Source organism: Chiroxiphia lanceolata, chromosome 5, assembly GCF_009829145.1.
Source record: "Chiroxiphia lanceolata isolate bChiLan1 chromosome 5, bChiLan1.pri, whole genome shotgun sequence".
NCBI lineage: Eukaryota > Metazoa > Chordata > Aves > Passeriformes > Pipridae > Chiroxiphia > Chiroxiphia lanceolata.
In genome coordinates, this window is record NC_045641.1 from 11,968,638 (window position 1) to 11,995,977 (window position 27,340).

The window sequence follows — 27,340 nt, forward strand, 5'->3', positions numbered from 1 at the left end:
TGTGAGTCTCTGAGAAGTATTTTTATTTATTCTGACAACTCCTTAAAGGAAGACCAGTAGGGAACATCTGATTTATTCATGTTGTGAAAGATTACTATCCAGGACAATCTGCAGATGCCTTTTTAGGCACATAAGGCAAGGATTCCCCATGTACCTCTTCAGCTGGCAAGATAACTTTCTCTGTTAGAAGCCTGAATAAATGAATACAAAAACTGATTGACTACGGGGATCTCTTTTTTTTTCCCTCAGAAAACAAGTCTGAAGAAAATGTCAGATGAAATTAACAGTCTAGAGAGCCTTCGTGAAGCTGTCAAGGCACTTGGAGACAGGTTTCCAACTATAACACAGAGAAAATACCACTCTGAAATTGTATAAGGTGTCTGTAACAATTTTTAAAATAAGCCTAAATTCTTATGAAAAAAATAAAAAGGAAACACAGTACTGATCAAACCAGGAGGGGGGGCATCAATCCAGCATCTTACCTCAGGCAAAAGACAGATCAGGCAATTCTCAGGACTATAAGACCTCTGCAGTATCATTTTCCTAAGTAAACTTCACCTGACCCCTGCTCCTCTACACATGGCATTTTCAGTTAGATCTGTAGCAGCTGTGGGTTGACTGAACAAATGGGCAATCTCTTGAACATCTCTGGTATAGTGACTCTATGTTCTTGAAATTCATTCCTATTTTTGACCCCAAACTTCATCTTAAAAACTTTTAGCATATCCCTTCCTTCATACTGCCTTATTACAGAAATGTATTTGATTTGTACCACTGAAATATATTCGATTTTTATAATAAGAAGTTTATCATTTTACTTGCTTTTTTCAGAACATCTTTTATTTCTATAATTTCTTTTTTCCTTAAAAAAGTCTGGGTCAACACTCTGTGCAATAAAGTTCTTACACACATTATTGAAGATGTGCATTGCACACTATTCTATTCCTTCAGTTTGGTTTATGATTCTAGCTTTGCTTATTATTTAGCAGAAGGAAGCTGTCACTGTATAGTGAGATGTTTACAGTAGTGCCAGTATCTCTCTAGAAAGGATAGTCGTTTAAAACACAATGGTTCCCTGATTTGCATTAATCAATAATAAATTTCATTTGATGTGATGCCTTGATGCCTTCCCCTAGACTTCTATTTTTTTGCTTTTTTTTTAAAATCTCTCTGAAGCTTCAGAAACATCCACTCCTGTGGCCCAGACTAAACCAGATAATTTTTTTTCTAATGTTCTTATTCTTTTCTCATCTTTCCTTTGTAGATAATTTGTAAGGGTGTAAAACCAAGTAGACACTACTGTCAAAAGGGAGGGACTCTGCTGCAAGCTGTTCTCTAATATGGCAAAGGATTTTTTGCTTCTACAAGAACCTTAGCAGTAATATATAAAATATACAAGGGGAAGTATAAAAACCTTTACCTTGTTTAGTCTAAATCTTTAAACGAGGGCAGAAAATAATAGCATGATTTAGTTTGCTGGTCATTAAAGGTCTGAATCATGTCCTCTATTATTAGTAATCTTAGAAGTATCTGGACTTTCTTGTAAGGTCAACAGCCAAACCCCATGTATGATTCCAGAGGTCAGTTCATCCCACCTAAGATCACTACCCAGGGCAGATGGGTACAGAGAGTTTATTACTTTAGACACCTATCTTCTAAGCAGGAAATGTGAAATCAGTTAATAAACACTCTGTATCATTTAGTGGTCAGACACAATGACAAGTAACAATTCAAGGCTTGTATCCAGACAATAACAGCCATCTCACAACAAAAAAGAAAAGTGTGGGGGAAAGAAGCATTTTGGTATCTCTGCTTAGCTGTAGCAAAGAATACACTGCTTAGGAATTGAATCATGTCCCTTTTCTGGGAAAGCAGAGGTGTACTACTGCTTTTTAGAAGATGAAGTGAGATGACAGAATTGCTTTAAAGTGTGCCAAATACTATAAAATAGTTACTAATGTATTTATCAAGCTGTATTGTTGCATAGTCTTGTTCCAATATCCTGCATTCATACCTGTGTGATTCTTGCTTGTGAAGTCCAAATCTCATTTTGTATTTATTATTAAATCCTGTCCCTTGGTCCATGATTTTCTTTAAATATGTAGGAGTAGCCTTTTAAAGAGCTCTATCTAGATTTTTCACTTCTTGCACACTGTGCTCAGTATAAGATCAAAATATGAAAGTTAAAGGTCATTTCATGTTTGCTGGTGGTTGGGAGATCTGTGATGATGTGCAGTGCGTGCCCACACTGCTGCATCTGATAAGCAGTCCTCTCTCTTCTAGACCATTATCTAAAACTGATGTGTTCTGCTTCTCAGAGAGAAATACAAACTTGAAGAATATTTGGGAGAAATAAGGTCAGGACCTTAATCTTTGAAGAATCTTAAAGCAAGACAATTCTCTGTCTGTAGCCACCTCCACCTGGCCTTAATGCAGGACGGTTTATAGTTATTTTATCTGAAATGTATTTACACCTCCAACCCATGGGATTCCCACATCTGACAGGAGAACTGTTATTTCCCTACTGTGAGAGATTTAGTGCTCAAGAGGATTGTATCTGTTCGCATGGTTTGGTCTTGGTAGAAATTAAAGGGATGATGAAAACAGTTTAGGCAGTATTGGATTTTGTAAAGGTGAAATTGTTCTTTCTACTTGCTTCTTGTACTCTTACACAGAGCTTTAGGGATTAGTCTTGCATATGTGCTTAAATTTGTAGATGGGCTATTGCAAATAGCTAAAAGATTAATTAGCAAAATCTAAGGGAGGTAGAGTATTTATAGGTAAAAGCCACTCTAGTACTTAAAAATGGAAAAAAAAAGAATAGTTAAAAGGAAAAGCAGCTAAATGGAACTTTGGAAACAGGAATGAAGAAAACTGAGGAGTCTGAATTGTCTGAAATACACTAAAGCATGAAGTGAAATCTCTGAGAAAAATATATTTTTTAAAATTAGAATTAATTTAATTTTGGGCTCTTCAAAATTTCTAAAAATCAGAATTGTTTTAGGCCACCCCCCATGCATATCTGATATACTCTATCAGCACCTTAAGGTTACAAAAATTAATTTGCTACTGATATTTGTCTTGAAAAATACCAACTAAGAAATAAAACCAAACTCATATATCCAGTCTGTATGGAAAAGAGATATTCTTATTGGGGGCAGTTGATGTCCAATAGCAAGAGAACAGCAGGTCTGTCATGCTGGAAGGTTTGACAGCCCGTCTGTCTCCATCTCTGTATTTGCGAATTTAGAAACTTCCTCCACTATTGCATTCACTGGGGGCCAGAACACTCTTGGGCAAAAATCCACAGCTATAATTAGTGAGTTAATTTTAATGTAGATGAATAGACAATCCTGAAGCCAGTTATTAAAATGTCATTACTTGACACAGAAGTTAGCATATCTGCTTAATGTCTGTTAGCAGAAGCTGCAGAGACCAACCCAAATGAGAATTCTGCCTGGGGAAGAGCAGGAGCAACACAAGGCATCAAAAACCTCCCTGCCTCTGGGAAACAGCTGGACAGCCACTGCCAGAAAATGCTCAAGTGTTTGTTGGGAATGCACAGGACCCAGGGATGTCCAGAGAGTATTTCTTTTGAATAGCTTTAATTATAGCTAAAGCCCAATACAGATAGAAAATAGCAAGGAGGGGAGAAAAACAGACTTTGTAACAAGTAGCCCTAGGGTTCTCTATATCCAACAAGTACGGAATTAGTAACTCATTCAGACAGCACTCCCAAAGTAAATAAATTTTAATTTGTATTTTTAATTCAGACATTAATGTAACATCAAGGCTCAGAGAACTAAGGAATCTGAATTCAAGGGCTTAGTTAGAAAAAGAAGAGGAAAGATATCTGGGACCGTTCGTCTTTGGCTGAAAGAAATTAAAAGTAGCCTGAAAGAGAAACTAAAAGTAGCCACAAAGATCATAATAAACGTGCCTGTAAAAATTTCAGAGAACGCAATAGAAATTAAGAGCTGTTGTTGAAAAACATAAATGAAAATCTATATTTAATAACTTTTTTTCTTTAAATTCTGAGAGATCAGAACTAATACCTTTCCTGGCTTCTTTGCCATCTTAATGACACAAGTTCATAGTGAAAATAATATCAATGTAAATCTAAAATCTAAAGGCTTCAGAAAGCTTCATATTTTAATTCCACTCTCTTTGGCGTCACACTAAGAGTTCTGCAACTGTAATCCATCATGCAGCTTTGCAAAACCATCATGAAAATGTATGAACCCAAGAACAAAATCTACTCACCCAACCTTACAGCAATGATTAAAGAAGCTCTAATTATAGTATAGTCACCCGTCAAAACAAATTACTCAGGGTGAGTGGGTGAAAAGAAGTTTCCTAGACTTTCTTAAGGAGGTGGTAATTGTCTTGAATTTTGTTAAAATACATCACTAATTATATTTTAACAAAGTCTATGTACTGTTTTCCTCTTTAGGAATTTTATAATATGGTTGTAAGAATATTGAAAAATTAATTTTTCAGTTTTAAAATATGCTATATTTGTGTTATTTGTACTGCAGAACGTGTTTCAGGACGTACAAAAGAATGCTCTAAATTACACATACAGGTGATCAGAAATGTTACAATAAACTGATTTCATAAGATGGCAATTAAATGGACATACATCCATGGCAAAGTGATGTGTGAGTGCAGTGAAGTGAAAGCCTAGTGACACTACCTGGTTGGCTCGTGGAGGTCCACAGACCCTGCATTTAAGAATTCCTTCCTGTCTTTGACATCCATTGCACACAATGGAACATGATGCTCGAGAAAGTGGTGGAATCACCATCCCTGGAAGTGTTCGAAAAACTTGTGGTTGTGGCACTTAGGGACACAGTTTAGTGGTGAGCATGGCAGTGCTGGGTTAACAGGTGGATTTGATGATCTTAGAGGTCTTTTCCAATCCTAATGATTCCATGATTCTAATACCAAATCCTTTATTGAAGATGTCTGCAATCCATTCACCTGGGATATGTTGGTCATGAAAATGGAACACAAAGTTTGAATGAACCACATATGGTCTTATCCTGCTGGTTATACTGCCAGTGTGTTGGACATTCCCTAAACAATACCAAAACCATAGGCTTGCTTTCTTGCTGTCTTCTGGAGGTTGCCAGAAACCTGCACTTAAACTTGTATTCAAAGAATGTGCGAGGTGAGGACTCCAGACTGCAGTAAATTTGAGCCTTATGTCCCAGGGCTTGCAGGCTGTGGATTACTATAGATGGAGATATTTTATTTAGACAATTCTCGGAAGATGATTGCTTTACTTAATACCAAAACATTATATAATTTTGGTGATCATCAGTTAAATGCTTAAAGCTAGGTAGAGTGAATATAGACCATAACAGTTCATTTGTATGCTCCAAAGCAGGTTAAGGGAAAAAAGCCCATTGATTTTCATAGAATAGTTTGAGTTGGAAGGGACCTTTAATGGTCATCTAGTCCAACCCCCTGCAATAAGCAGGGACATCTTCAGTTAGATCAGGTTCCTCAGAGCCTTGTCCACATTGACCTTGAATGTTTCCAGGGATGGGACATCCATGACCTCTCTGGAAAACATGTTCCAGTGTTTCACCCTGCTCGTTGTAAAAGATGTCATCCTTATTATCGAGTCTGAATCTACCCTCTTTTACTTTAAAGCCATTACACTTTGTCCTATTGCAACAGGTCTTCCTAAAAATTCATCCTTCTTATAAGCCCACTTACTGAAAGGCCACAATAAGGTCTCCCTGGAGCCTTCTCTTTTCCAGGCTGAAAAACTCCAATTCCCTCAAACTGTCCTCATAGGAGTGGTGGATCATTTGTGTGTCCCTTCTCTGAACTTGCTACAATAGGTCCATACTTTCTTGTGCCTGGGACCCCAGATCTGGGTGCAGAATTCCAGGTGGGGTCTCACCAAAGTGGAGCAGAGGGGCAGAATCACCTCCCTTGATCTGCTGGCCACACTGCTTTGGATGCAACACAGGACACAATTGGCTTTCTGGGCTGCAAGTGCACATTGCCAGGTCGTGTCCAGCTTTTATCCACCAGCACCCCCTAGTCCTTCTCCTAGGGCTGCTCTCAACCTGTTCATCCCCCAGCCTGTGTTGATACCAGGGGTTTGCCCTGACCCAGCTTCAGCACCTTGCACGTGGCCTTGTTGAACCTCATGAGATTCCCATTGGCCCACTTCTTGAGCTGCTTCGTGTTGTATGCAATAGGCTTCTAGTAATAAACAAATGCACCCAACCTCTTTTAATCAAATAATAAAATATTTACATTTGTTCGCATTATTATGTAAATTAAAAATTAAGCAAATTTCTGCCTACCTAAAACTCTGTATATCATTGCAATCCATTAACTTTCAATATGTATTTGTTTGTGAACTGTTAAAATATCAAATGTAACTCAAATCTAGACAACAATTAGACTTCAGGGTACCTTCCCCTTTATTATCGATAGTGAGTGATCACAAAAGCAAATATGAAGACCTTTAACATTCATGATAACATTTGCAGTTATTGTTCTCATAACTGAAAAATAAGGTTTATCTTTAATTTCCTAGAGTTTTGGCTGACTCATACAATTTTGACTGATACTTCAGCAATTCAAAGACGTATAAACAGTAAAGACAGATCAATTTAAATGAGGGTGTTGAATAAGCAGAAGCAGGTTTGTATTTGTAGCTGGGTATTGTTTCATCCCACTCTAAAAATAAGCATGAAAAGGAATGTTTGTCTGTTCTGGGCTCAGAATATGAGCAACACCATAGCTGGAAATATTCATACTAAAAGCTTTTGGCTCTCATTTTCTGTCTGATTGTTCATTCTTACTATAATTTCCTAATTCCTTAGCACCATGTTTAACTTTTCATAACACATTTTTAAACTAGACTTTTTCTTGTCTTAGGTGAGATCAGGAAGGTTCAGGAGCGAAGGACTCTGTCAGCAATAACCTCCTTCCTCCACAGCGTAATGGCTCAGGCTGGCTGGTCCTAAGAGCTAAAGGTGCACATCCTCCTCCATAGCCTGGGGTGCAGACCTGACACAAAGCCTTTACTCTCCCTTCTCTGTCTGGAAGGATGGCAAGTGGAGGTGTCCACTCTGTGCTGCATTTTGACTCTTTTCCCACAGAAGGCGATAGGGACTAAGAAAGCCAGGCAAGGGGAAATGCATGTAGGTCAGTCCCCGCAATGGAACACAAAGTAGAGCACATCATGGGAGACATCATTTATGACTGTACCCAGTAACTGGGATCACTGGGTGTCGAGCACATCACTGTAGTGACTGTCAGTAGGTCTGAGACTTTGTTATCGTTTGAGTATGATGATTTTTCTACTTCTTTGCTAGTGCCCAAATACTTTGTCTTTTTTCTGCCACAAAGCAAGTTAGGGTATTGCTTCACCATCAAACACTTTATCAATAAAATAAAAGTCTTGCTACTTCCTGACATAGGTGAGATCAGGTTCAGGAAAAAAAAAAAAGGCTGTTTTGTCCTCCTTATATTCCCTTTCTTTCTGTTTCTTGCAAGTTTTTGACTTCCTGATGGGGTCTCTGTCATCAGAGCAAACCTCCCCAGTAATTGTTTGACTTCCTCCTTGCACGATCAGGGAGACCTTTTCATACGGCTTAGGAGTGGCAAGGGATACTTGGTAATTGTATCTGTGCCACGGCTTTCAAGCCACTTTGGCAGCAAAGTCCAATAGGTTAGGGTAGATCATCTTCAGAGTTCAGCTGCACTCAGAACCAGGTGGGAGCACTGAGGCAATCAGGAACAGCAGCCACACGGATTAAGCAGTGGTGGTTTTTCTGCACTACCTGTCTGCATGAAGGCTTTGATTCAGGTCCAGCACAAAGAACTTAGCTAAAGCTCTGCTGGATTAAATCGACCTCTTGACTCTGTGCTGGGGTGGCAGATGAGTACACACATTATTTTAAGTACAACAAGGAGGCCCCTGAGTAATAGAGTGGCTGCACTTAGTCAAATCAAGGGAAGCTGTAGCTCCATACTCTGCCTCTATTACTGGCCCTTGGTAGATATTAAGGCATAAAATACAAGAACAGGGAAGGCATGCAGAGTTACGTTCTGCACTCCACCAACCTGATTGTATGGAATTCTTGATTCAGAATTTGTGCCTTTACATTTAATAGGCTTTCATGGTCTTTTTTTCTTCTATGACTTTGTATAATTGCTTTTTGACTGTATTTATGATATTGGCATTACCTGACGATGAATGTCACTATTCTCTTATGCTGTATGAAAAAAAAAACAACACTTCTTTTGCTTGTTTTAGACCTGCTAATTTCATTGGGCATCCTCTTGTTCTCATGTAGTGAGAAGCCAAGCATCCATTCATTGATTTTCTAGGCACTTTCCCAGTGTTCTCCTGTTTTTATACATATCTGCCATATTCCACTTCAGTTGTCCCATTTCCAAGCTGAAAACTCAAAATCAATTCAAGCAGTTCCAAGCTTTAATTGCCCTTCTTTAGTTCCCCCGTGTAATTTTTGAGAGGCAAGTACCAGAACAGCAGGCAGTATACAAAAGAGAGGGTACTATGTGGTTTTGTCTAGTGCTATAAAGGTGTTGTCTGGTTTGTGCTCCATTCACTGTTTTAAAAACTTCTAACTGCTGGTGGTTTTGACTGCTAATGAGCATGGAATTTATGTTTGCTTTTAGTAGGCTTTCTTTTTTTAATTTTTTTAATTAATTTCTTTTTTAAAATTAACCACAACTGAAATTATTTATTTGGTGTGCCTTTTGTACCTACAGGAATTTCAGTACCTTATGGTTAGTGTTTCAACAGTAACCTCTTGAGCCAGCCCTGGCCTTGCTCAGGCAAGGTGAAAAAGAGCTGGTTTTAGCAGAGATTTTCCAAATATCATGGTAACAAAAGTTATGGTGTTTAAACATTTAGTCTCTACATTATGCCTAGATATGACATTTGTTAAGGTTTTATGAGACAGTCTCCCATTAGATCTAATGTTCTAAGTGTTAAGTAGGGAATTTCAAGACACTGAGAATCTCTTCATGATAAAACATACAGTTTATATTGATTCTAATTTTTTTGTAATGGAGCATTGCTCCTTCATTGGGGTGGCTGGGTCTCATCCTATATAATCTTCCATTGGAAATGTATGGATTCTTTTAATAATTTTTTATGATGCATTGATTGTATGAATATCTGTGGACTAGTTTCTTATTTTTATTTTCACTTTTTATGCATGTTTTTGAATTAAGAATAGATAGATCTATAGGTAGGTAGCAATTAATAATTCAAAACTGAATTTTAAATCAATGGTTACTGGATCATAAAGCACATAATATGTTATGTTAGAGGACAGAAGTTGTAAATTATATTGCATTTTCAGTTTGAAACTGAAAGAGTTAAATCCTCTTTGGCTCCTACTCTTACATACGTATTTTTTCTTCTATTTTTATGTATGTGACATTCATGGGTTGTTGGGTTTTTTTTTAGTGAATTTTATCTCGGTCTTCCACTAATGCATATGGTCAGTCAAAGTGAAAAAGTGTTTAATATTTAAAAATAGAATGAGAGTGTCCTTCATTTAAAACATCTCATCTACTATTCAGGATATTAGCATTACTGCTAATTACTACTGCACTGGATTTTGTATGACAATGGCAAAACTAAGAACAAAGGGAAAAAAGCCAAGGTACTGCATTTTTAGTTCAGTTTGTGTCACACTGGTACCATATCCCTGGGATACGTGTACTGATATTTATGGAATCAGTGGAAATCAATGCATACGTCACAAGTTTTGTGAAGTTTAAGGCATCTGTGGCACTGACTGAGACTGTTTTTTTTATTTGAGGAATCCTTTTTTCAAAATGTGTAATATTTCAGACATACACTCTTGCCAGTAAAGGTAACATGTTTCTAAAGCAATAGAAAAGTACACTTCCAACTGAGCACTGCCTCCAAGGCTGTTGGTTTTCAGGTGCTCTGAAATACCCTGCCCTGTCAGAGACCAGATCTGATTTTGACGTATTTTGGAGGTACGGTTTTGTGAGTGGATCAATGTGGATTTCCTTTCCTCTCTTTAGACTCCAAATCCTGCTCCCCTGCTTTAACCCTGGCAGTCAGAGAGAGCTCCTGCAGACTGGGGGAGGTCTCATCACAGGCAGCCCCACAGAGGCACATCTCACTGCCCTTCTGGGGTTCTGGGATAAACCTGCGGCCATTTCATAAAATCCAAAGAAAACCTTCAGCGACTCAAAGTTTCATTCAGCCAGCCCTAAGCCCAGAGTGAATGTGAGGGCCATTTAACACAATAAATTTTTCTAGTGTATTACAATTACAGAAACATCTGTTATGAATATTGTTTTGCTAAACCACTGTGAAAAATTCACAGAGTATTCAGTAGTTTCAAGACTGCTTAATTACTTAGCTGTATTGAGATGGTCATGTAGCTGAACCTTGTGAGTTACTGGAAACACACAGGAATACAAGTACCAGTAATAATTTTTATTCTGCCTGCAGAATGTATTTTATGATGGTTTACTGTGAAGGTATAACATAGGCTTTTATTTTTGTCATGCCTATATGTGATTAAAATAATTTTTGTCAGTTACTACTGCTATTTGATCGTACTGAAGCCCTAAATTGTGGGATAAGAAATTAAAAAATGATCATACAGTCTACAAATATTTTCAGCAATTTAATATCATTACACAGGTGCTTTTTTTCCTTGGAAAAGTTTCTCAAACATGGATAGTATTTTTAGTTTCCCATAATAACTACTGTAAATCTACTTGTAAAGCGTCGTGTTCACTGCCCTTCAAAGCAACTTAGAGTTGAAAAAAGATAACTGCATAAATAGCAGGTTTTTATCTTTATGCCTTATATTGCTATTTATGTTTTTTCTAGAAAGCACATGCTTTTTAAAGTATTTTTATTTAATTATGTTACTATTTTATTTTTAATCATATTTTTGATGACAAATTTGCTGTATCAGTAAAAAAGTAATTTTGAGATCAGATGTGCTAGAAATGCAAACATACAGATATTGATAGATAAGATGAAACCATGGTCCATCTAATATAATAATCCTTCTCACAGAAAGTAGATGACTCAGAGAAAGTTGCCAGAAATTTCATGAGATAAATAGAGGGTAATCTGTCAGCCACCTTAAGTCTTCTCAGAATTCTGTAGTACTTTGAGATAATGTTAAGCCCTCAAGCACAGGGTTTCGACTTTCTTTGAAAATATATTAGCATTAACTATTACAAATTTTGAGCTCATGAATGGCAAAAATTTGACAAATATGAAAACCGAGGTAGTTCAAACATTACTGAAAACTGCGAATCTCTGAATCATTGAATGATTATTTACTTTCTAAGCAGGTGAAATAATTTGAGGGAGTGAAAATGACACAGCATAACGAATAGTCAATACTTTTATCATCATTTTGATCCTTCAGAAACTCTTGTTTCATGGCATAAATGTTGTAAAACTAATTTGTCCTAACTAATGATTTGAAATAAGAAAACAACTTTGGTATGCTACCTATTCGTCAGGTATTTGGATGAGAGGAATGTAAATTTAGCCGTTAAAGAAAGTGTTATTGTGATAGATGCTTGTGAGCATGATTTGATCACTAGTGGTACCACCAAGAAAATTAATTACCATTTCATGAAAGGTAAATATTCAATTTCACTGAAAATATTCTGTACCAATCTTTATATTAGCTGATGAGCCAGATCCTACCTCACACAATCCATTTATCTAAGACAAAAGAAGAAGCAGCAGCAGCATATGTATTTGTGCAATCTTATGTGTTATTCCTTTTCTTTTCTTTCCAGACAACTATTACGGCACTCCGAAGCCTCCAGCAGAACCAGCTCCGCTGCTGTTAAATGTGACAGATCAGATCCTCCCAGGTGCCACTCCCGGGGCTGAAGGCAAACGTAAAAGGAATAAGTCTGTGAGCAATATGGAGAAGACAGGCATTGAACCACCAGAGGAGGAAGAGGAAGAAAGACCTGTGGTCAATGGAAATGATGTGACAGTAACACCAGGTCTGTTCTTCCTTCTTACTTTGCAGTGCGTTTCTGTTATTCACAGAGTCCTCAGTTACCTCCTTCTGCAGTGAGAATATGCATGTTCAGGTAAGGATATTCTTGCAAGAGTGAAAGCCAGGAATTCTGAATAATAGGATCTCTCTCAAGTCTAAAACAAATTTCTTAACCTCTGTTTTGGGGAGTCATCTCACTTACCTCAGCTACTGTAAAGATTTCTGTCTCTTAACGAGTCCCTTTGAACCCTCTTTATAGACCAAAGAGAAAAATACCTACTCTTTGAGGGTGGTTTGTGTGATTAGATTTTGTGTTTTAGATTTCCAGGTTAGGAAATCAGTCACAAGTGCCTGTTTCTCTCTGTTGACTACAGAGGGAGTCTGGAGAACTGTAATTTGGTCAAATGAATGTTCTCAAATGGTGATTACTCACTAGATTGTTTATCACATTACGAAGTGAACTTTTGTAAATTGTTACAAAACCTTAGCAATATTGTGGAATAGTAAAGTCATCACATTAACAAATTTTTGGCAGTTCCAGTGAAACTTAGCTGGCAATACTACCAGGAAGACCCTTCTCAACAATGTTTCAGACCCTGCATAAAGCTGATAAGGGTTTCAGATGTAGTCCTAAAAGACAGCTGTTCTTTTACCCCTTGGATCATAGTGATTCAGAAAAAAAAGGTGTTCAGTGTACTGACTGGTATCCCAAGTGAGAACACTCCAGCCTTCTCTGAAGCAAGTAATCAACTTGACCCTCAACATTTCAGCAAGGCAATGTTTTACGGTACTTAATAATTTTTATTCTGAAATAGCATTTAAGAAATGATTTTGTTGTTGTTCAAGTAGAAAATTAAAGAATCCAGACTTTTATATCTCTCTGAGAAATAACTCTGTGAATCCTTTTTGGTAAACTTAGGAATTTAGAAACAGATTATTGAAATAGACGTCTGTAGGGAAAATCATATGGGTGAGAAGATAAAATGAAATACTGCAAGTTCTCTAAATGTATAGGTTACTGTGAAACAAAATATCCATTACCTAATCTTCTAAGCACTGTAAAACGATTTTCATACTGCGGAGTCTATATATACCTTTTTTCCTCCTACTGCCTTAGAAAGTATAGCAAATTTAATATCTTCTCATCAAGGATGTATTTGCCACATGCCTTTCTGTAGCTGTTGCCTAACATTACACATAAGGGAAAATCCCTGTACAGAACCCATCCCCATCTAGCAGGAGGATAACAGGGAGTGGTGCGGTGAGTGGGTCTGGTTCTTCCCCTCATCTCTCCGAAGGGCTGCTGTATTACTCCCTGGCCGCTGCTATCACATGCTGTAAGAGCCTTGCTCATCCCTTCCACATGACATTGCATCTGTTGGCATTGCTCTGGCACTTAATGCTTTTGCTACACATTTAAGCAGGAAAGGATGAAGCCCAGAGATCCTTACATAAAACATCAGCACTGCCTCTGTTGCCAGGATACTTCCACAGTGAAAGAGGCAAAGGCAGGATTTGGTCTCTGATGTGTATTGTAGAAATCATTAGAAAGATCATTCTCAGTAGTTATTCAAAATGTGCCACATAACAGACCATTGCTGAGGAGCAATTTCCAGGACAATATGTTTCAGCTGGATCAAGGCACTGTTTACCTGCTTTTTTCCTTGCATTCCGCACCTATAATTTTCTTCTCCCGGGCAAAATCTGTGTGAGCAATGACTAGGCAGCACCCAAGAAGCAGGAACTTCTGTGCTGTGTTACAAAATTAAATACATGAGCATGGGTGTAAGACAGCCCCTCCTCCTCCCTTTCCTCACCCCCCCAAAGTAATTCCTGTCGGTGTGGCCAGCAGAACAAGCAGTGCCTGTGTTGGCTCTCATGGTTTCATAAGCAGGGTTTTGTTGTTCAGATACACTGATTGAGGACTTTGGGGATTGTAGCAAAGCAGCTCTGTACATACATGCTGCGTTGCCTTTGTTGGGCAGTGTGGCTCCCACAGACCCTGTTGCTGCAGTCATTTTCTCTGTGACCCTGACAGAGGCTTAGTTACCTCTAAAATGTGAGTGCATTTGTAGTTTGTGTCTTTGAACAATCAGGAAAACCAGAATATTTTAATTAATTTATTTATTTTAAACTCTTGGCGGAGGGAGCAATCTAGTTTTTATACAGAAACAGCAAAGGCAGGGTATTTGTTATTTCCAGTTCTTTTAGAAAGTGTGTTCTATTTTAAATACTTTGCTTCTAACAGGAGGCTTTTATTAACTATAGGGCTCTTGGGACATCTGAAACATTGACACATTTTTAAAGATGCTCAGCAACTTAATGGCTTATTAACCACCTATCTGAGCCTCTCAATTCAAAGGACCACTGTAACACCTAGAACTACTAAGTTGAAATAGTAACAGGTTTAAGATGATTCTGAAAAAAACCATCTTTATCAGACCAATTAAGTGACATCTGTGGTTACAGAAATCTTTCTGCTTTTGGTCTGAATTTTCAGACAACTTTTCAGCGTCTGTTAACATAATTTATGCAGCTGTTGAGCTTTATCAATTTTCCATTGATACCTTCCACATACCTTGCTTCATGTCCATCAAATTTCCCTGAGACAGTTGTATTTGGACAAACTTGCCATAATCGTCTTCTTAGTAAGTTGTGCTGCCAAATGTTTTTAATCTTTCTAATTTTTGTCACCTGTCCTCAGCCCAGAACTCACTTGGAGTCTTTCTCAGTGCTTCAGGATAGGGCTTTTGGCCATTTAGGATGGAGCACTCTTAGTCCTTCATCCTGGATCATGTTCTCTCAGGACAAAATAGTGTCATTTAGGAGATGGGATTTATCTCATCCAGCCTTATAGTAAACTGTATACCTAAATGCCTTTTTGTTTCAGCTGTTTGTCTCTGCTTTCCTGATATAAAGTAAGGAGGAAGAGGCAATTCCAAAGAGTAAGAGAGCGTAGCTGTTTTGGATACCCATTTTAGGGGATCACCTCTACAATTTAGAATGATTAATTCATCCTACAGATGCAGAGGAGCCTAGATAGTTAAATGTAAATCAAGAATCTTACTATTTGCCAGGAAGCAAATATGAGAGACATATTCTATAGATCAGCTGTTAAAATGGCCAAGTCTAGAGTTAGCACTGGATTTCTTACACTTAGTGTAATTCCCCACACTACTGGGTGAGACATCTTGCACCTGAGAAGCCTTTCCTGATGGACAGTGTTCAAATGAATGGTTTCTGCAAAACTGATGCTTTGACGAAAGAGGTAAAAAGAGTCTTGGTCAAATTGCAACCTGCAACTTGTCAGACATTCGGTTTTTACTGCTGTTGCTGTGTCTTCAGAGAATTAAGTCAGTCTCCTTCACAACCAGCATCATGCTTTGGCACTGTGTTGGTCATGTCACATTTGCTTCCCACTTCTGACTGATGAAGTATTTACCATCTGAACTCCAGAAAAATCACTCTAACCTTGAAGGCATGCTTATGTATGTGCGTCATTCTGACATTACTTGAGCAATGATAAGTTGCACCCAGAGAATAAAGCTCTATGAGGCTCAAATTAATTGAGGGGTAAGATATGACATAAAGTTTCAAAATTATTATTCCAGACCATAGGATGATAAGGAAACAGAAGACCAGAGCCCCAGTGCCATCAATCACCATGCAAGGTGCACTAGTCCCAGGAAACAGGTTGAGTTTATATTTTTATTATTACATAGCAAAGACAGCCAGAGGCATGAAAACAACATACGCGTATTAGATGAGATTACTTAGATTATCTGAGTTGGTCCTTCCAGAAGAAGAGAATACATTTTCAAACTTCACTGCCTGAATAATCCGCAGTAGTAAATAAAGGAATAAAGAGACAAGGTACTCTTACATGGCAATTTCAAGTATTAGACCGTAAATAATAGAAACAATTTGAAGTGCACATGACAGCATTGATGAAGGCTCAAATGCTGAGACTATCACAACATAACTACCAGTTATTTTTTTTTAAATGGTCACCATATTGTCTATGAACTGCATAGAGAATATGTCATATCAGCAGTAATATTTTAACTGCTGGTATTTGGAGCTGGGTACTACAGAGATGAAATTGTGGTATTTAATGATAAATACTTATTTTTAGCATACACATTATCTTGTTCTCTATTCTGTCACTTCCCAGGACACTCACTCTTGAGAAACTGTGCTAATCTGATTTTGAAAACTGGACCATATAATCTGTTTTGTAGTGAGACAGAAGCTCCAGTAGGCTATTTCACTTGACATAAAATCCATTGATTGTTTTTTTATAATGACAAAAATACTTCTGGACTCATATTATGGTACAATTTTAGGATCTTTTTTATATTGTATATTGTCTGAAGGTAAATATTTGTGCTCGCAGTGCATTACTGTAGTATTTCAAATTTTATTTGTACAGTAAAGACAGTGATAGTTTTTAACCAGAACTCAGTTGTTTGGGTTTTTTTTATCAAATCAAACATTATATATGAATGTATATTAGCAGAAAGAAAAGCATTAAGATGAATATCTACCTTTCCTGGGGTATCAATACATATAACAGAATCTATATGTATCTATCGATACATATAACAGAAAATAAGATGACACCATGGGGCTGTATTCCAGATAAGTGTGATTAGGATGTCCACTGTGTACAGCTTACAGTTATTAAATGGCATAAGGCAATTCCACCTTAATTGCTTGGGGTTTAGTCATCATGATGCCTTCTCCATTATCAAAGTAAGTTATTAAAAGATAATGATCCAGTAATTAATTATTCATGAGATCGGCTTTAAAATAATTATATTTTAAGTTGTTAAATAAGCATGTTTCTCTTTTTTTCCCTGTTTTATTTTGATAGAAATCTCTGGTCTTAGAAAAGCTCAGAATATTTTTTTCTAATCCTCAAGGCTTAATTTTCACTTTTTTTTTTCTGTCATCATGAGGGCTGGGATTTGTTTATGTAGCTATTGAAAGAAAATCAAGAATCTGACCCCTTCAGACTTGTTGAAAATAAGCTCTTGAGGAAGAACACATATTAAAGATATCATGGTAAAATCCCAAGACACCGCAGTGTCACCACATCTGTGGTCTGTCAGGCCAATTGGCTGATCAATAGTCATTGTGTGTGATGCACCTGTGCTCCAAATGTATTTGTTCTACTGCAGTTTATCTACCATGGGGTCTTATGTCTTGTATTCACTTTAATCCGTACATCTCCCTTTCTGTAGCAGAAATTTGGTCAAGACTGCAGGCAGCCACAAGAATATAACTCACAGATTTGTCCATGATGCTTCAAACAGATGAGGACTTACTTTTGCAGAGATAAGAACAAAACACCCCAAAAAAATTTTCAGCAATTACATTGTCCTGTTCTCAGGGGAAGTGGAGACCATATATCGTGTCTGCTTTGCAGAAAACTTTTATATAGTTGAAAACACTTTCACTATCCATCAATCTTTTCTTCTCAAGGTTAAAATCACCTGTTTTTCAATCTTGCCATGTTTCCAATATCTTTTTGGTTGGCTGGTTGGTTTTTGTTTTGTTTCTTTTCTGTCATCTGAACTGTTTCCCGTCTTTCTTGTCATGAAATTCTTGAAACTGGGCGCAGGACTCCTCATTAAACTTTTCTGTAACTAAAGGTGGAAGGACCTGTATTGCATATGTTTGCTGTTCTTGGCTATTATGATGCTTGTTTTTCCTTTGCAATAGTATCATTACTGATTAAAGATAATGGTTAGACATCCCTCACACATCCCCATACCTCAATTACATTTTCACTAGGAATTCTGCCTAGGCATTTGCTCCCTATCCTGTATTTTTACAGTGATTGTGGAATTTTGCATCAGGTAGGTGTCCCATATTTTGGAAAGCCAAGGTAAGTCGGGGAGTGGTAGATAAGGAGAAGGGGACTTCAGCTCTCTGGAATCCTGCTGTTCTGTTGTGGGATGGAATTAAGCAAAAACTGCATTTGTGTCTCTTGCAAATTCTTTTCTTCCCACAGGCAGATTCATGTTTCCAAGCAGCATAAAATTATTGTAATACCACATAGTTCAAGTTACGATTTAGCAGCACGAGCTGCATGTGGATGTAGAGCTATAGATCATCGCCCTTTTCAGGATTGGATCTGTTTGATTTTTTTCATGTTATTGTGACAGGTTATATGTGTCAGTGTCAAAAGTCTTTTTTTAGGATCATGAGAGCTGTATCTACCATTTCTCCCCAAGAAGCAGCACCTGTTACTCTGTCATGAAAAGAAAAAAGATTAGTTTGACACAATTTCTTTCTGAAAAGTCTTGACAAATATTTATGACCTCTGAAGAGTTTACATGTAGGTGATTTGATTGCTGGTTGCAACCCTTCTAGGAATTAAAAAGAGAAAGATGTGAAGTTACAGTTTCATGGGTCTTCCTCCTTTTTTACAGAAAGACACAATGGCCTAATTGAGTAAATTATTTCAAAGGGAACTTAGGTACTCAGAAAGTAAGCATATAAAACTACCTAAAAACCTAGATCATAGGTGCTTTGCTGAAATCAGCACTGGGTCTGTCCTTTCTGTTTCTTTTCCCCATGAAGTCTCAAAGGTTTATTTTAGCCATAAGACTGCCTCCATGGTTCTCTCTGTACCCTAGGTTTCATTTCATCCAGCTCTGCCAATTGAGAATGGCTGTTTCATCAAAGTTTTACCTGACCTGTTCTCTGCCCACTCTACACCACATTCTTTAGCCCTGTTGCTGACATTAATTACATTAGTCATTTAATCACAGGTGATTTTTTCACAGTAGTGACTGAGGCAAAAAGAGCACTAATTGCCTTGGGGTTTTTATGCATCATAAACTATTAGCTTTCCTTCCTTCCCACATAGAAAAATGAATATGCTTTTGCTATTGTTATTATTATTATTATTATTACAGAAAGTTTTGATATTACCTCTATTGTCCCTGACTGTATCCCACTTTATAGACTGACTGTTCTTTTTTACTGTTAGATGCCCATGTTGTTTTTCTGTGTTCATCCTTAAAATTTTAATCTGGTTTTCAACTTTTGTACTATTCTTTCTCAAGTAGCACACCATTGATAAGTCCTGGTTTAATCAAAATTATCTCTGATTATACTTACTATTTTTGTTTTTCATTAGAACAATTTGTACTTGCACTCTTACTATTGTTTATTTAATCTTTATCAGTTCTCCTAAACTTTTTATCTCTTACCATTGCTAGCCATAACATCAAATTCATTGAGTCTCTGGGTTTTTTAAAATCTGGGCTTTTTAAAATGCTTTTTGTTAATTTTTTTGTTGCTCTTCTTTCTTGATGTTGTAAGCATCACTAATTAGAACATTTCACCCAACTTGTCCTCCACCTCCTACATGTTTCACACAGGTATCTGCATAGTTCTTTGCTCTGGGTGCACTGTTAGTTCATTTAATAAATTGTCGTCTTCTTGAACTTTATTGTGGACTGCATTGTTGACATGTTGAAGCGTTTGGCATTGGCTGTAGGAAACTAAGCTTCCCACAGATTATATCAGCAATGAAATCACAACCACTTTCTATATGGTTAATATTTTGCTATAAGTTGATGGATGTCATTGATTTTTGTGGTATGTGGATATAGATAAGGCAATTAGTCCATATACTTTTTTACTTGAAAAGGATCTCCAGTCTGTAGTAAACCAGCAGGGTACTTGTTTTATATGTGTATACTTTGAAAAGTTAAGACACAAGACAGTAACACTACTGGATATGAAGCTGCCTTCTGCTCAGTGCTTGCTGCTAGTCTGGGAGAACTCCTGGGACAGAATGAGCCAGAACTCTTTATTAGTTTCTTATTTCATTTTGGTTTTATTGCTTTATTTTCTTTTATTGTGTTCCAGATAAAATGCACGATCAGAGGGACGGACCCTTGTGTGTCAACCCAACAGAATTTTTCTCTTTCTTTCAAGACTTGCAGTTCATAGAGTCTTGCACCCAGTAAATTCTTCACCATTAATTTGGATATCCAAAAGCCATAATTTTTCTTCTCTTTTAGAATCAAGTGAACATGAAGAGAAGAGTACAGCTGCCTCGGGTGAGGTATCTTCCCCTCAACCTTGTCCTGCACCAGGATATACTCAGCCTGAAGAAGCAAAGGAGGATATGGATGTAACAAAGCAGACCAAACCTGAAGAGAACGATGACTTGGGCCCACTGCCTGATAACTGGGAAATGGCTTATACAGAAAAGGGGGAAGTCTACTTTATTGAGTAAGTCTTATTTCTTCTATTTCTAATAGCTGTAGTGTATTTAACTGGGCAGGAAAATGGTTTGTATGGTGAAGTGGAGCATTGCACTCCCTCTCATTAAAACAGCAGGAATGTTCTGGCTGTCAAGGCTCCTGGGGCCTGGTGACAGTTCCTGCATTAGTGATTTACATTGAAGCCTGCTGGTTTTAAGATAGGTAACTGGTCTGCTTGCTTTGATGGCAACAGTTAAAGCTGTTGTTTCTTCTGTTGAAAGCAAGGCTTTTATGCTTTTTTGGTGCTTATGGGAAAGTCACGCAATTGCTGGATTTGTCCTTGCTTATGTGGACAGAGGTGGAGAGGGTGGAGCTTTCTGCCAATTAAAGGAAAGAAAGATGGGTGGACTGGAAACTAGCTAGTGAACAGTAGAGGGAGACCATGCTATATTTAGAAATAGTAAAATAAATGAGTGGACTATAAGGAGTATTATGTGTGGAAGCTTTTTCCTGTTGGTAGACTATACATACCTGTTGCTAGTTAGTCAACTCACTGAAGAAATGGATATGACAGTTCTTTATTCTCTAAGTGCTCTCATTAATCTGTTAGCAAGTGTCCAAAGGGTGAGTCTCTAATAGACAGTCACACAAGGTTGGTGAAGGGTCTGGAGGAGAAGCCTTATGAGGAATGGCTGAGGTCACTTAGTCTGTTCAGCCTGGAGAAGAGGAGACCGAGGGGAGACCTCACTGAAGTTACAACTTCCTTGTGAGGGGAAGTGGAGGGACGGGTACTGATCTCTTCACTCTTGTGACCAGCAACAGGACTACAGGAAATGGCATGAAACTGTGTCAGGGGAAGTTTAGGTTGGGTATCAGGAAAAGGTTTTTCACCCAGAAGGTGGTTGAGCGCTGCAACAGGCTCCCCAGAGGAGTGGTTACAACACAAAGCCTGACAGTTCAAGAAGCATTTGGACAACACTCTTAGGCACATGGTGTGATTTTTGGGGTGTCCTGGACAGGGCCAGGAGTTGGACTCGATGATCCTGTTGGGTCTCTTTCAACTCAACATATTCTATGATTCTATGAATAATATATGTTACCAGAATAAAAATACAGCAATCTGAGTTCATACAATAGTGTGTTCCACAAAAGAAAAAAGAGAAAGGAAAAACTAGCATCTTCATCAGCAGAACACTGCTACAGAGGTAGCAGTAGCATTTATGTTTGCTTTAAGGTACTGCCTTCATTTGGAACATTAGCTGTTATTCCGATTATTAGTAGGTAAAAATAACATTTGGTGGTGTCAATTCTGCTTTAAGTCCTTTATTTAATGTAAAATGTTGTGACTATCACATGAAGTGTAAACAAATGATAAGAATAAAGTTTATGCATGTGACTTTTTAATGAACACTGGCATGACCAACTATAGCTTCTGGCATATACAAGGCTGAAAATAGCAGTAACTGTTAAAACATAAGTGTCTTTGCTAAAAAGGGCAAAAATATGCTTATTCTAGAAAAAGAGTAATTATAGTAACTTTTCCCAAGCAAGCAGAGAAGAACTAGGATGACCTCAGGGCTACCTCAAACCCTTGTTTCCTTCCTACCTCTCTCCCAAATTTAATTTTTCTGCACATATTGAGCGCTCTGAAAGAAAGCAGACTGAATTATGTGGCACTTTTATTTTACTTGTAATAAAAACCTGTGATACATTTGGGGCATGGGGGAGGGGATGATAAAACACCAAACTGTGAGAGCAGTAAATACTGCAGCAGGTGATTTAATAGAAAATAAATGTATATGTTGTAACAAATACAGGGAATGCAAATAGCCCTGATACTCTACAGAGCAGCCATTCCACTCCTCAAATTCCTTTGATGTCACAGCTTGCTTCCTTTCCTGGAAATGCTCTGGTTTACAGTGCAGTTCTGACAATGCTCATCATTCACTTCCATTAAATGAATGTTATGTAAAGCAGAGAAATCAGTCAGAGGTGAAGACTGGATAGAAAGGCTGTTGTAAGGGCTTCTTGCCTTTGAAATTATATTCTTGAACAATGTAGTTGCAAAAAAGTGCAATTACACATCTGGAAAAGTACCAGATTATTTACTAGAATCCTAGCAAAGGAACAACTCTCTGATCGTTTGAGTTTTCACATTGCACAGTCTTCACGGGGTTAAGTAGGAATGTAATGCTGTGGGGATGCTGTTAAATTGCCTCTTTGTTTACAAGTCACTTTGGTTAATGGCATGAAGAGACTCCATTTGCTTTCACAAAAAGAGGGAAAGATAAAAAGACAACAAAAACCTATTTGTCTAACAACATCTCCCTGAACAGTAGTAAAGATTGTACTAGATTATTAAATAATAGATGAAAACCAAACATTTTTAAAGTGTACATCACAATGAGTGGGAAAAAAAGTCACACTAGGCAGCATCTTTTATTGCTTTATTTGAGGTTCATGTGAATTGTACCTTTAAACACTAAAGACTTCTAGCAGTAAACGATCTCAAGTTCCAGGTTGTCACAGGTATACCCAAAGATCTTAGATTTTGTGACAGCATTTTCATTCATTCACCTCAAACTAACCTCTAAAATTTGTATGTGATCTCATTTATCAAAACTGCCATCAAAATAATATGGCAGATTTACAGTGAGAGAGGAAGTGACTTCATAAGAAGAAGGATAACTATCTGTAGACAGGATGTTTGTTAATCATTAATGGTTCAGTTAGCATTTTGTAAAGCACATTGGAAGGAATTTCCTCTGCCTTAAGGACTGCAGAAAGGAAATAAATATCATCTACTAGATTCACTGAACAATTCAGAGTGTGATTGTATTTTAGAGCATGTCTTGCTCTGTTTCTTCCTTTCTATTCCTGTCTGACATAGGTGCCTGACCTTATGTTTACCTATTTTAGCATTCACAGGCAGAACAGGAAGAGCATCTCTTCTTGCAAAATAATACTTACCACTGTTTTTCAGGAAGAGCTACTTAAGTACATTTTTTGGGCTGTTTCCAGCCTCCCTTACATATGAATCCCAATTTTCAAATACAGACACACACTACACAAATAGGACTCCATCTCATACATTCAGTTTCGTTGAGACCATATGCTAATGAGAACATGAAATAATTAACAGACTGTATATAAATTGGAATGCCATCAAAAAAACCTCCAGATCTGCTCCTTCTTTCCTACTTTAAGTATGACTGATGAGTGTGATGTATTTTGACGTGCTTAAATAAATTATAACCATCACTGATTTTTAGTTTTTCCCTCTCCTACGGCTAAGGAAAGGCTGTGATTCCCCATAGCCTTCAGACTTCACCTTACCAACAACTCTCAAACCACATACTAGAGACACAAGCTTCATGTTGTCCTCACAAAGTCAGCAGATGCAGACTGTGTTGGATCCCAGGCAATCGGTGTTTGCTGTGTTGAAGTGCAGTTTGCTGTGAACCCAGTGCAGTGTTGAAGGGAGTAAAAAAGGACCAAAATACTCATTGCATCTTCCCTTATATGCAGTCAGCCTTAAATGTGGCCCTCACCCAACTCTCCATTTCCATCCCATACATTATTACATTATAGACTGTCCTGTACAGTTGGCTGAACATCATAATGCTTTTTTGTAAAAGGCAGAATTGGTTTTGTCTCTCTCTCTCCAGCCCTCTCTTCACCTATAGGCAGCAGAACTCTCCGGAAGGAGTATGGGGCCAGTAGATGTTACATAGCTCATAACTAAAGCTATTTGACTCTATGCTCTTCAAAACCTTATATGGTTTCCTTTGTTTGTATCATATTAATAATTGTTTTCTTAATGGAGAAAGGTCAAGTCAAACCTTTTTAGAACATCTTCAGGTCCAGAGAAGAGAAACGAGGCTGGTGAAGGGACTCAAGCCCAAGTCCTGTGAGAAGAGGCTGAGGGAGCAGGGGTTGTTTAGCCTGGAGAAGAGGAGGCTCAGGGGAGACCATCACTCTCTACAACTACCTGAAAGGAGGTTGTAGCCGGGTGGATGTCGATCTCTTCTCCCAGGCAACCAGCAGTAGGTCAAGAGGGCACGGTCTTAAGCTGTGCCAGGGGAGGTTTAGGTTGGATATTAGGAAGAAATTTTTTACAGAGAGAGTGATCAGACATTGGAATGGGCTGCCCAGGGAGGTGGTGGATTCACCGTTCCTGGAGGTTTTTAAGATGAGACTGGATGTGGCACTTAGTGCCATGATCTGGTAACCATGATGGTGTTGGATCAAGGGTCAAACTGGAGGATCTTGGAGGTCTTTTCCAACATGGTTGATTCTATGATTCTATGATCTTTAAAGGATCATATTAGTTGACTTGTGGTGATGATTTTTAGGAGAATATAGCCACATGAGTTTTAACAAACCACTTTCCAGTACATCTTGGAGACATTCAGTCTCTTACTACTTGAACACCTACTTCTCCAAACAGCACAGTCAGCATTGCCTTTTGGACCTGTTGCAGTATCTTTTTTAGTTGTTAAAGCTGCCTTCTTTTCTTTCCTTTTTTTTTTTTTATGAGAGCACCATAAAAGACTGAAAAACAGCTATAAAAAAATCCTTTGCCAAGGACTCTCTCCTCTTCACTGTAAAAAACAACCATTAAGTTTTTAAATACAGCTGGTGCTATTTCAGGTGATATCTGAAAAGAAGTAGAGCTACAAACTGGAAAAGTAAAATCCTGACCTAGTTTGTTTCTAAGAATATTGCTACTGACTTCAGTGGGATCAGTATTTCTGCATAGTACTTTTTAAGGTAGGAAAGTGTTTTGACTTCAGGAACATTTATCCCAACATCTTGCTTACCTGAAGAACCGTGATATATTTAGTTGTTCCTGGCTGCTCCATCAGTTCACCATCAGAAAACAGGATATATTAGTTAAGCCTGGATACACCACTGAATTCAATAACTGTGTTTTGTACTAGAAGATACTACTAAAAGGTGGAAGTATACCCTTCTGCCTGCTCAAGATTGCAGATATGATTATAGATGTCTGTAGTTCTTTTCCCTTGTTTATATGTTGGATCAAATTTGTCAGTTTTGATCAGCATAACAAATCAGATTTCTAATGCTTTTTGGACGTCAATATGACATACAGTGGGACAGGCGACAGAAAAGATCCCTCTTTGTTTCTTTCTCCTGAGACCACTTCCTTGCCTCGTGGCAAATTAGTTAGGAATGGGGAGATGGTAGAACCAGAAAGAATTTGTGGAATGCTGAATTCTTTCTTTTTCTCTTGCCTTTTGATGTTATAAAGACATTCTCAGTCTGTGCTAGTGGTGTATTGTCCCTTGCTCTCACTTGCTGTTTTTATCTGTGCTGACGTCCAGGTCAAACTGCCAGCTCAACTCCTCTTGTCTTTCCTCACTTTCTTATTTCTTGTCTTTCCCCCAAAGGTCTCTGCTACTCTGCTTTGCAGAATTCTTCTTCCAGCACATTTCCTCTGATGTATTTAGTGTTGTTATAACTTTTCTCCTTTGTATTTATTGAACTAGAAGATTCAGCTCACCTGCCTTGCCATATAGCATTAGGTATCTAGTATAAACCAGTTGCCAAGACTCCTTCTGTGGTCACTGGAGAGAGATAATTTCCTCCAGAGGCTGATTCATCCTGTCCAAATACAAGGGCAGAATTAATTTGCAAAATTGTAGCTGCTTCTACCAGTAGAGATGTCCTCAGATATCCAAAACTACATTTGCAGTAGTATGTAATTTGTGTCAAGAGAACACTTTTGAAGGAAATCTTCTGGTTGTCTTCACACACTGATTTGGTTCACGTTTCAGTGTACCCACACTGAATTACTTCCAGATGAAGCTGAAAAGGAAGTTGATCTCTAGGAGTGCACTGAGTTGTCTACAGCCCTGGACCCCTGAACTCAGTCCATGAGACTGGATTTAAATTAAAAGCAGTCTGAATTCCTTCTGATCTAAGCCATGTCCATATCTAAATTAGCAATATCAACAGAATTCAGAGTGAAACATTTACTGCTGACGACCCAGCATCCACAGCTTCTAGGTCTTGTCAGGTGCCATAGGCTGCATGCCTGTGAATGTAGTGCATTAACTGAGCCCCTGCTGTGTGTCTTCTGGTTTAAGTTCAAGTGAAAAGCTTACAAGTTTGGAGAATTCTCAGTATGAAAATGAAAATAACTGAGAGAGAGATTCACTTTGAAAGTGACCTCCTGATCTGAGCCAAAGCACCACTGTTGAGGCATACTAATAGCCCAAGAATCTCCATGGTCATGACAGATATGACAGAACTTGTTAAAACCAGCACCCTTCTGGAGTAACAGCTGGGGGCCATTTGGGACGTGCCATAGCATACATTATGTCACTAAGAGCATATGGTTAGTGGGTCCCACTGGAAGATAGGTAAGATAAATTATTCTGTTTAGATATCTCTCCCTTGAATAGAGAGGAATCCTACATATTTAGCTGTGTAATTTCTGTAGTCACATGAGATGAAGCCCATTCTTTATCAGAAATTAATTGCCTGAGTCAAAGAGAATTACTTCAACAGCAGAAATTACCATAGGAGACTTTAGGCATTTATACATTCCCTAAAAATCTTGTATAAGCATCTTCTGCTCCTGTGAATGCCTAGAGGCACCACCACTGTATTTGGGCTGAGTACATAAGTGCTTATCTACTGCCCAAAGCCATCTAAGATTCACAGGATAGACACTCCCAAACCCAGATCTCTTAAGGACCATGTACTCCAAGCACACCTAACAGACCAGCAGCATGAAATGCAACACAAACTGGCAGCCATAGCTGCTGCCATGCAAACCATAGCCAGAGGACAACTTCCTTTTGTGTCTGTTCCTATATGTGTGCAAAAAATATAGGTAGCATCCCACAACGTATGGATTGCAAAATTGCTGGTTTAATGCTTTGTCATCCTTTTCCCTCCTCACACAAATTACTTGAAGATCATTACTGTGCTACTTGAAAATCTCTGCAGATCTACAAATCTTCAGCATATGAAAAGGAGTTAGTATTTTAGAAGTCGGGGTCTATGGTGCATTGTGGTTTTCTGTCTCGTATACTCCCC

At 38.0% G+C, this 27,340-nt stretch overlaps 1 protein-coding gene across 16 annotated transcripts in view; it reads left to right on the forward strand.

Moving 5' to 3' along the window:
* The window catches only part of MAGI2 (membrane associated guanylate kinase, WW and PDZ domain containing 2), a 718,675-nt gene that overhangs the window by 460,069 nt on the left and 231,266 nt on the right, over positions 1-27,340 (forward strand). For all 16 annotated transcript variants that reach the window (XM_032689609.1, XM_032689610.1, XM_032689611.1 and 13 more), the window contains 2 exons: positions 11,827-12,042; positions 20,084-20,297. In XM_032689609.1, the coding sequence (XP_032545500.1) occupies positions 11,827-12,042; positions 20,084-20,297 (430 nt within the window). The remainder of the gene's footprint in view (positions 1-11,826; positions 12,043-20,083; positions 20,298-27,340) is intronic.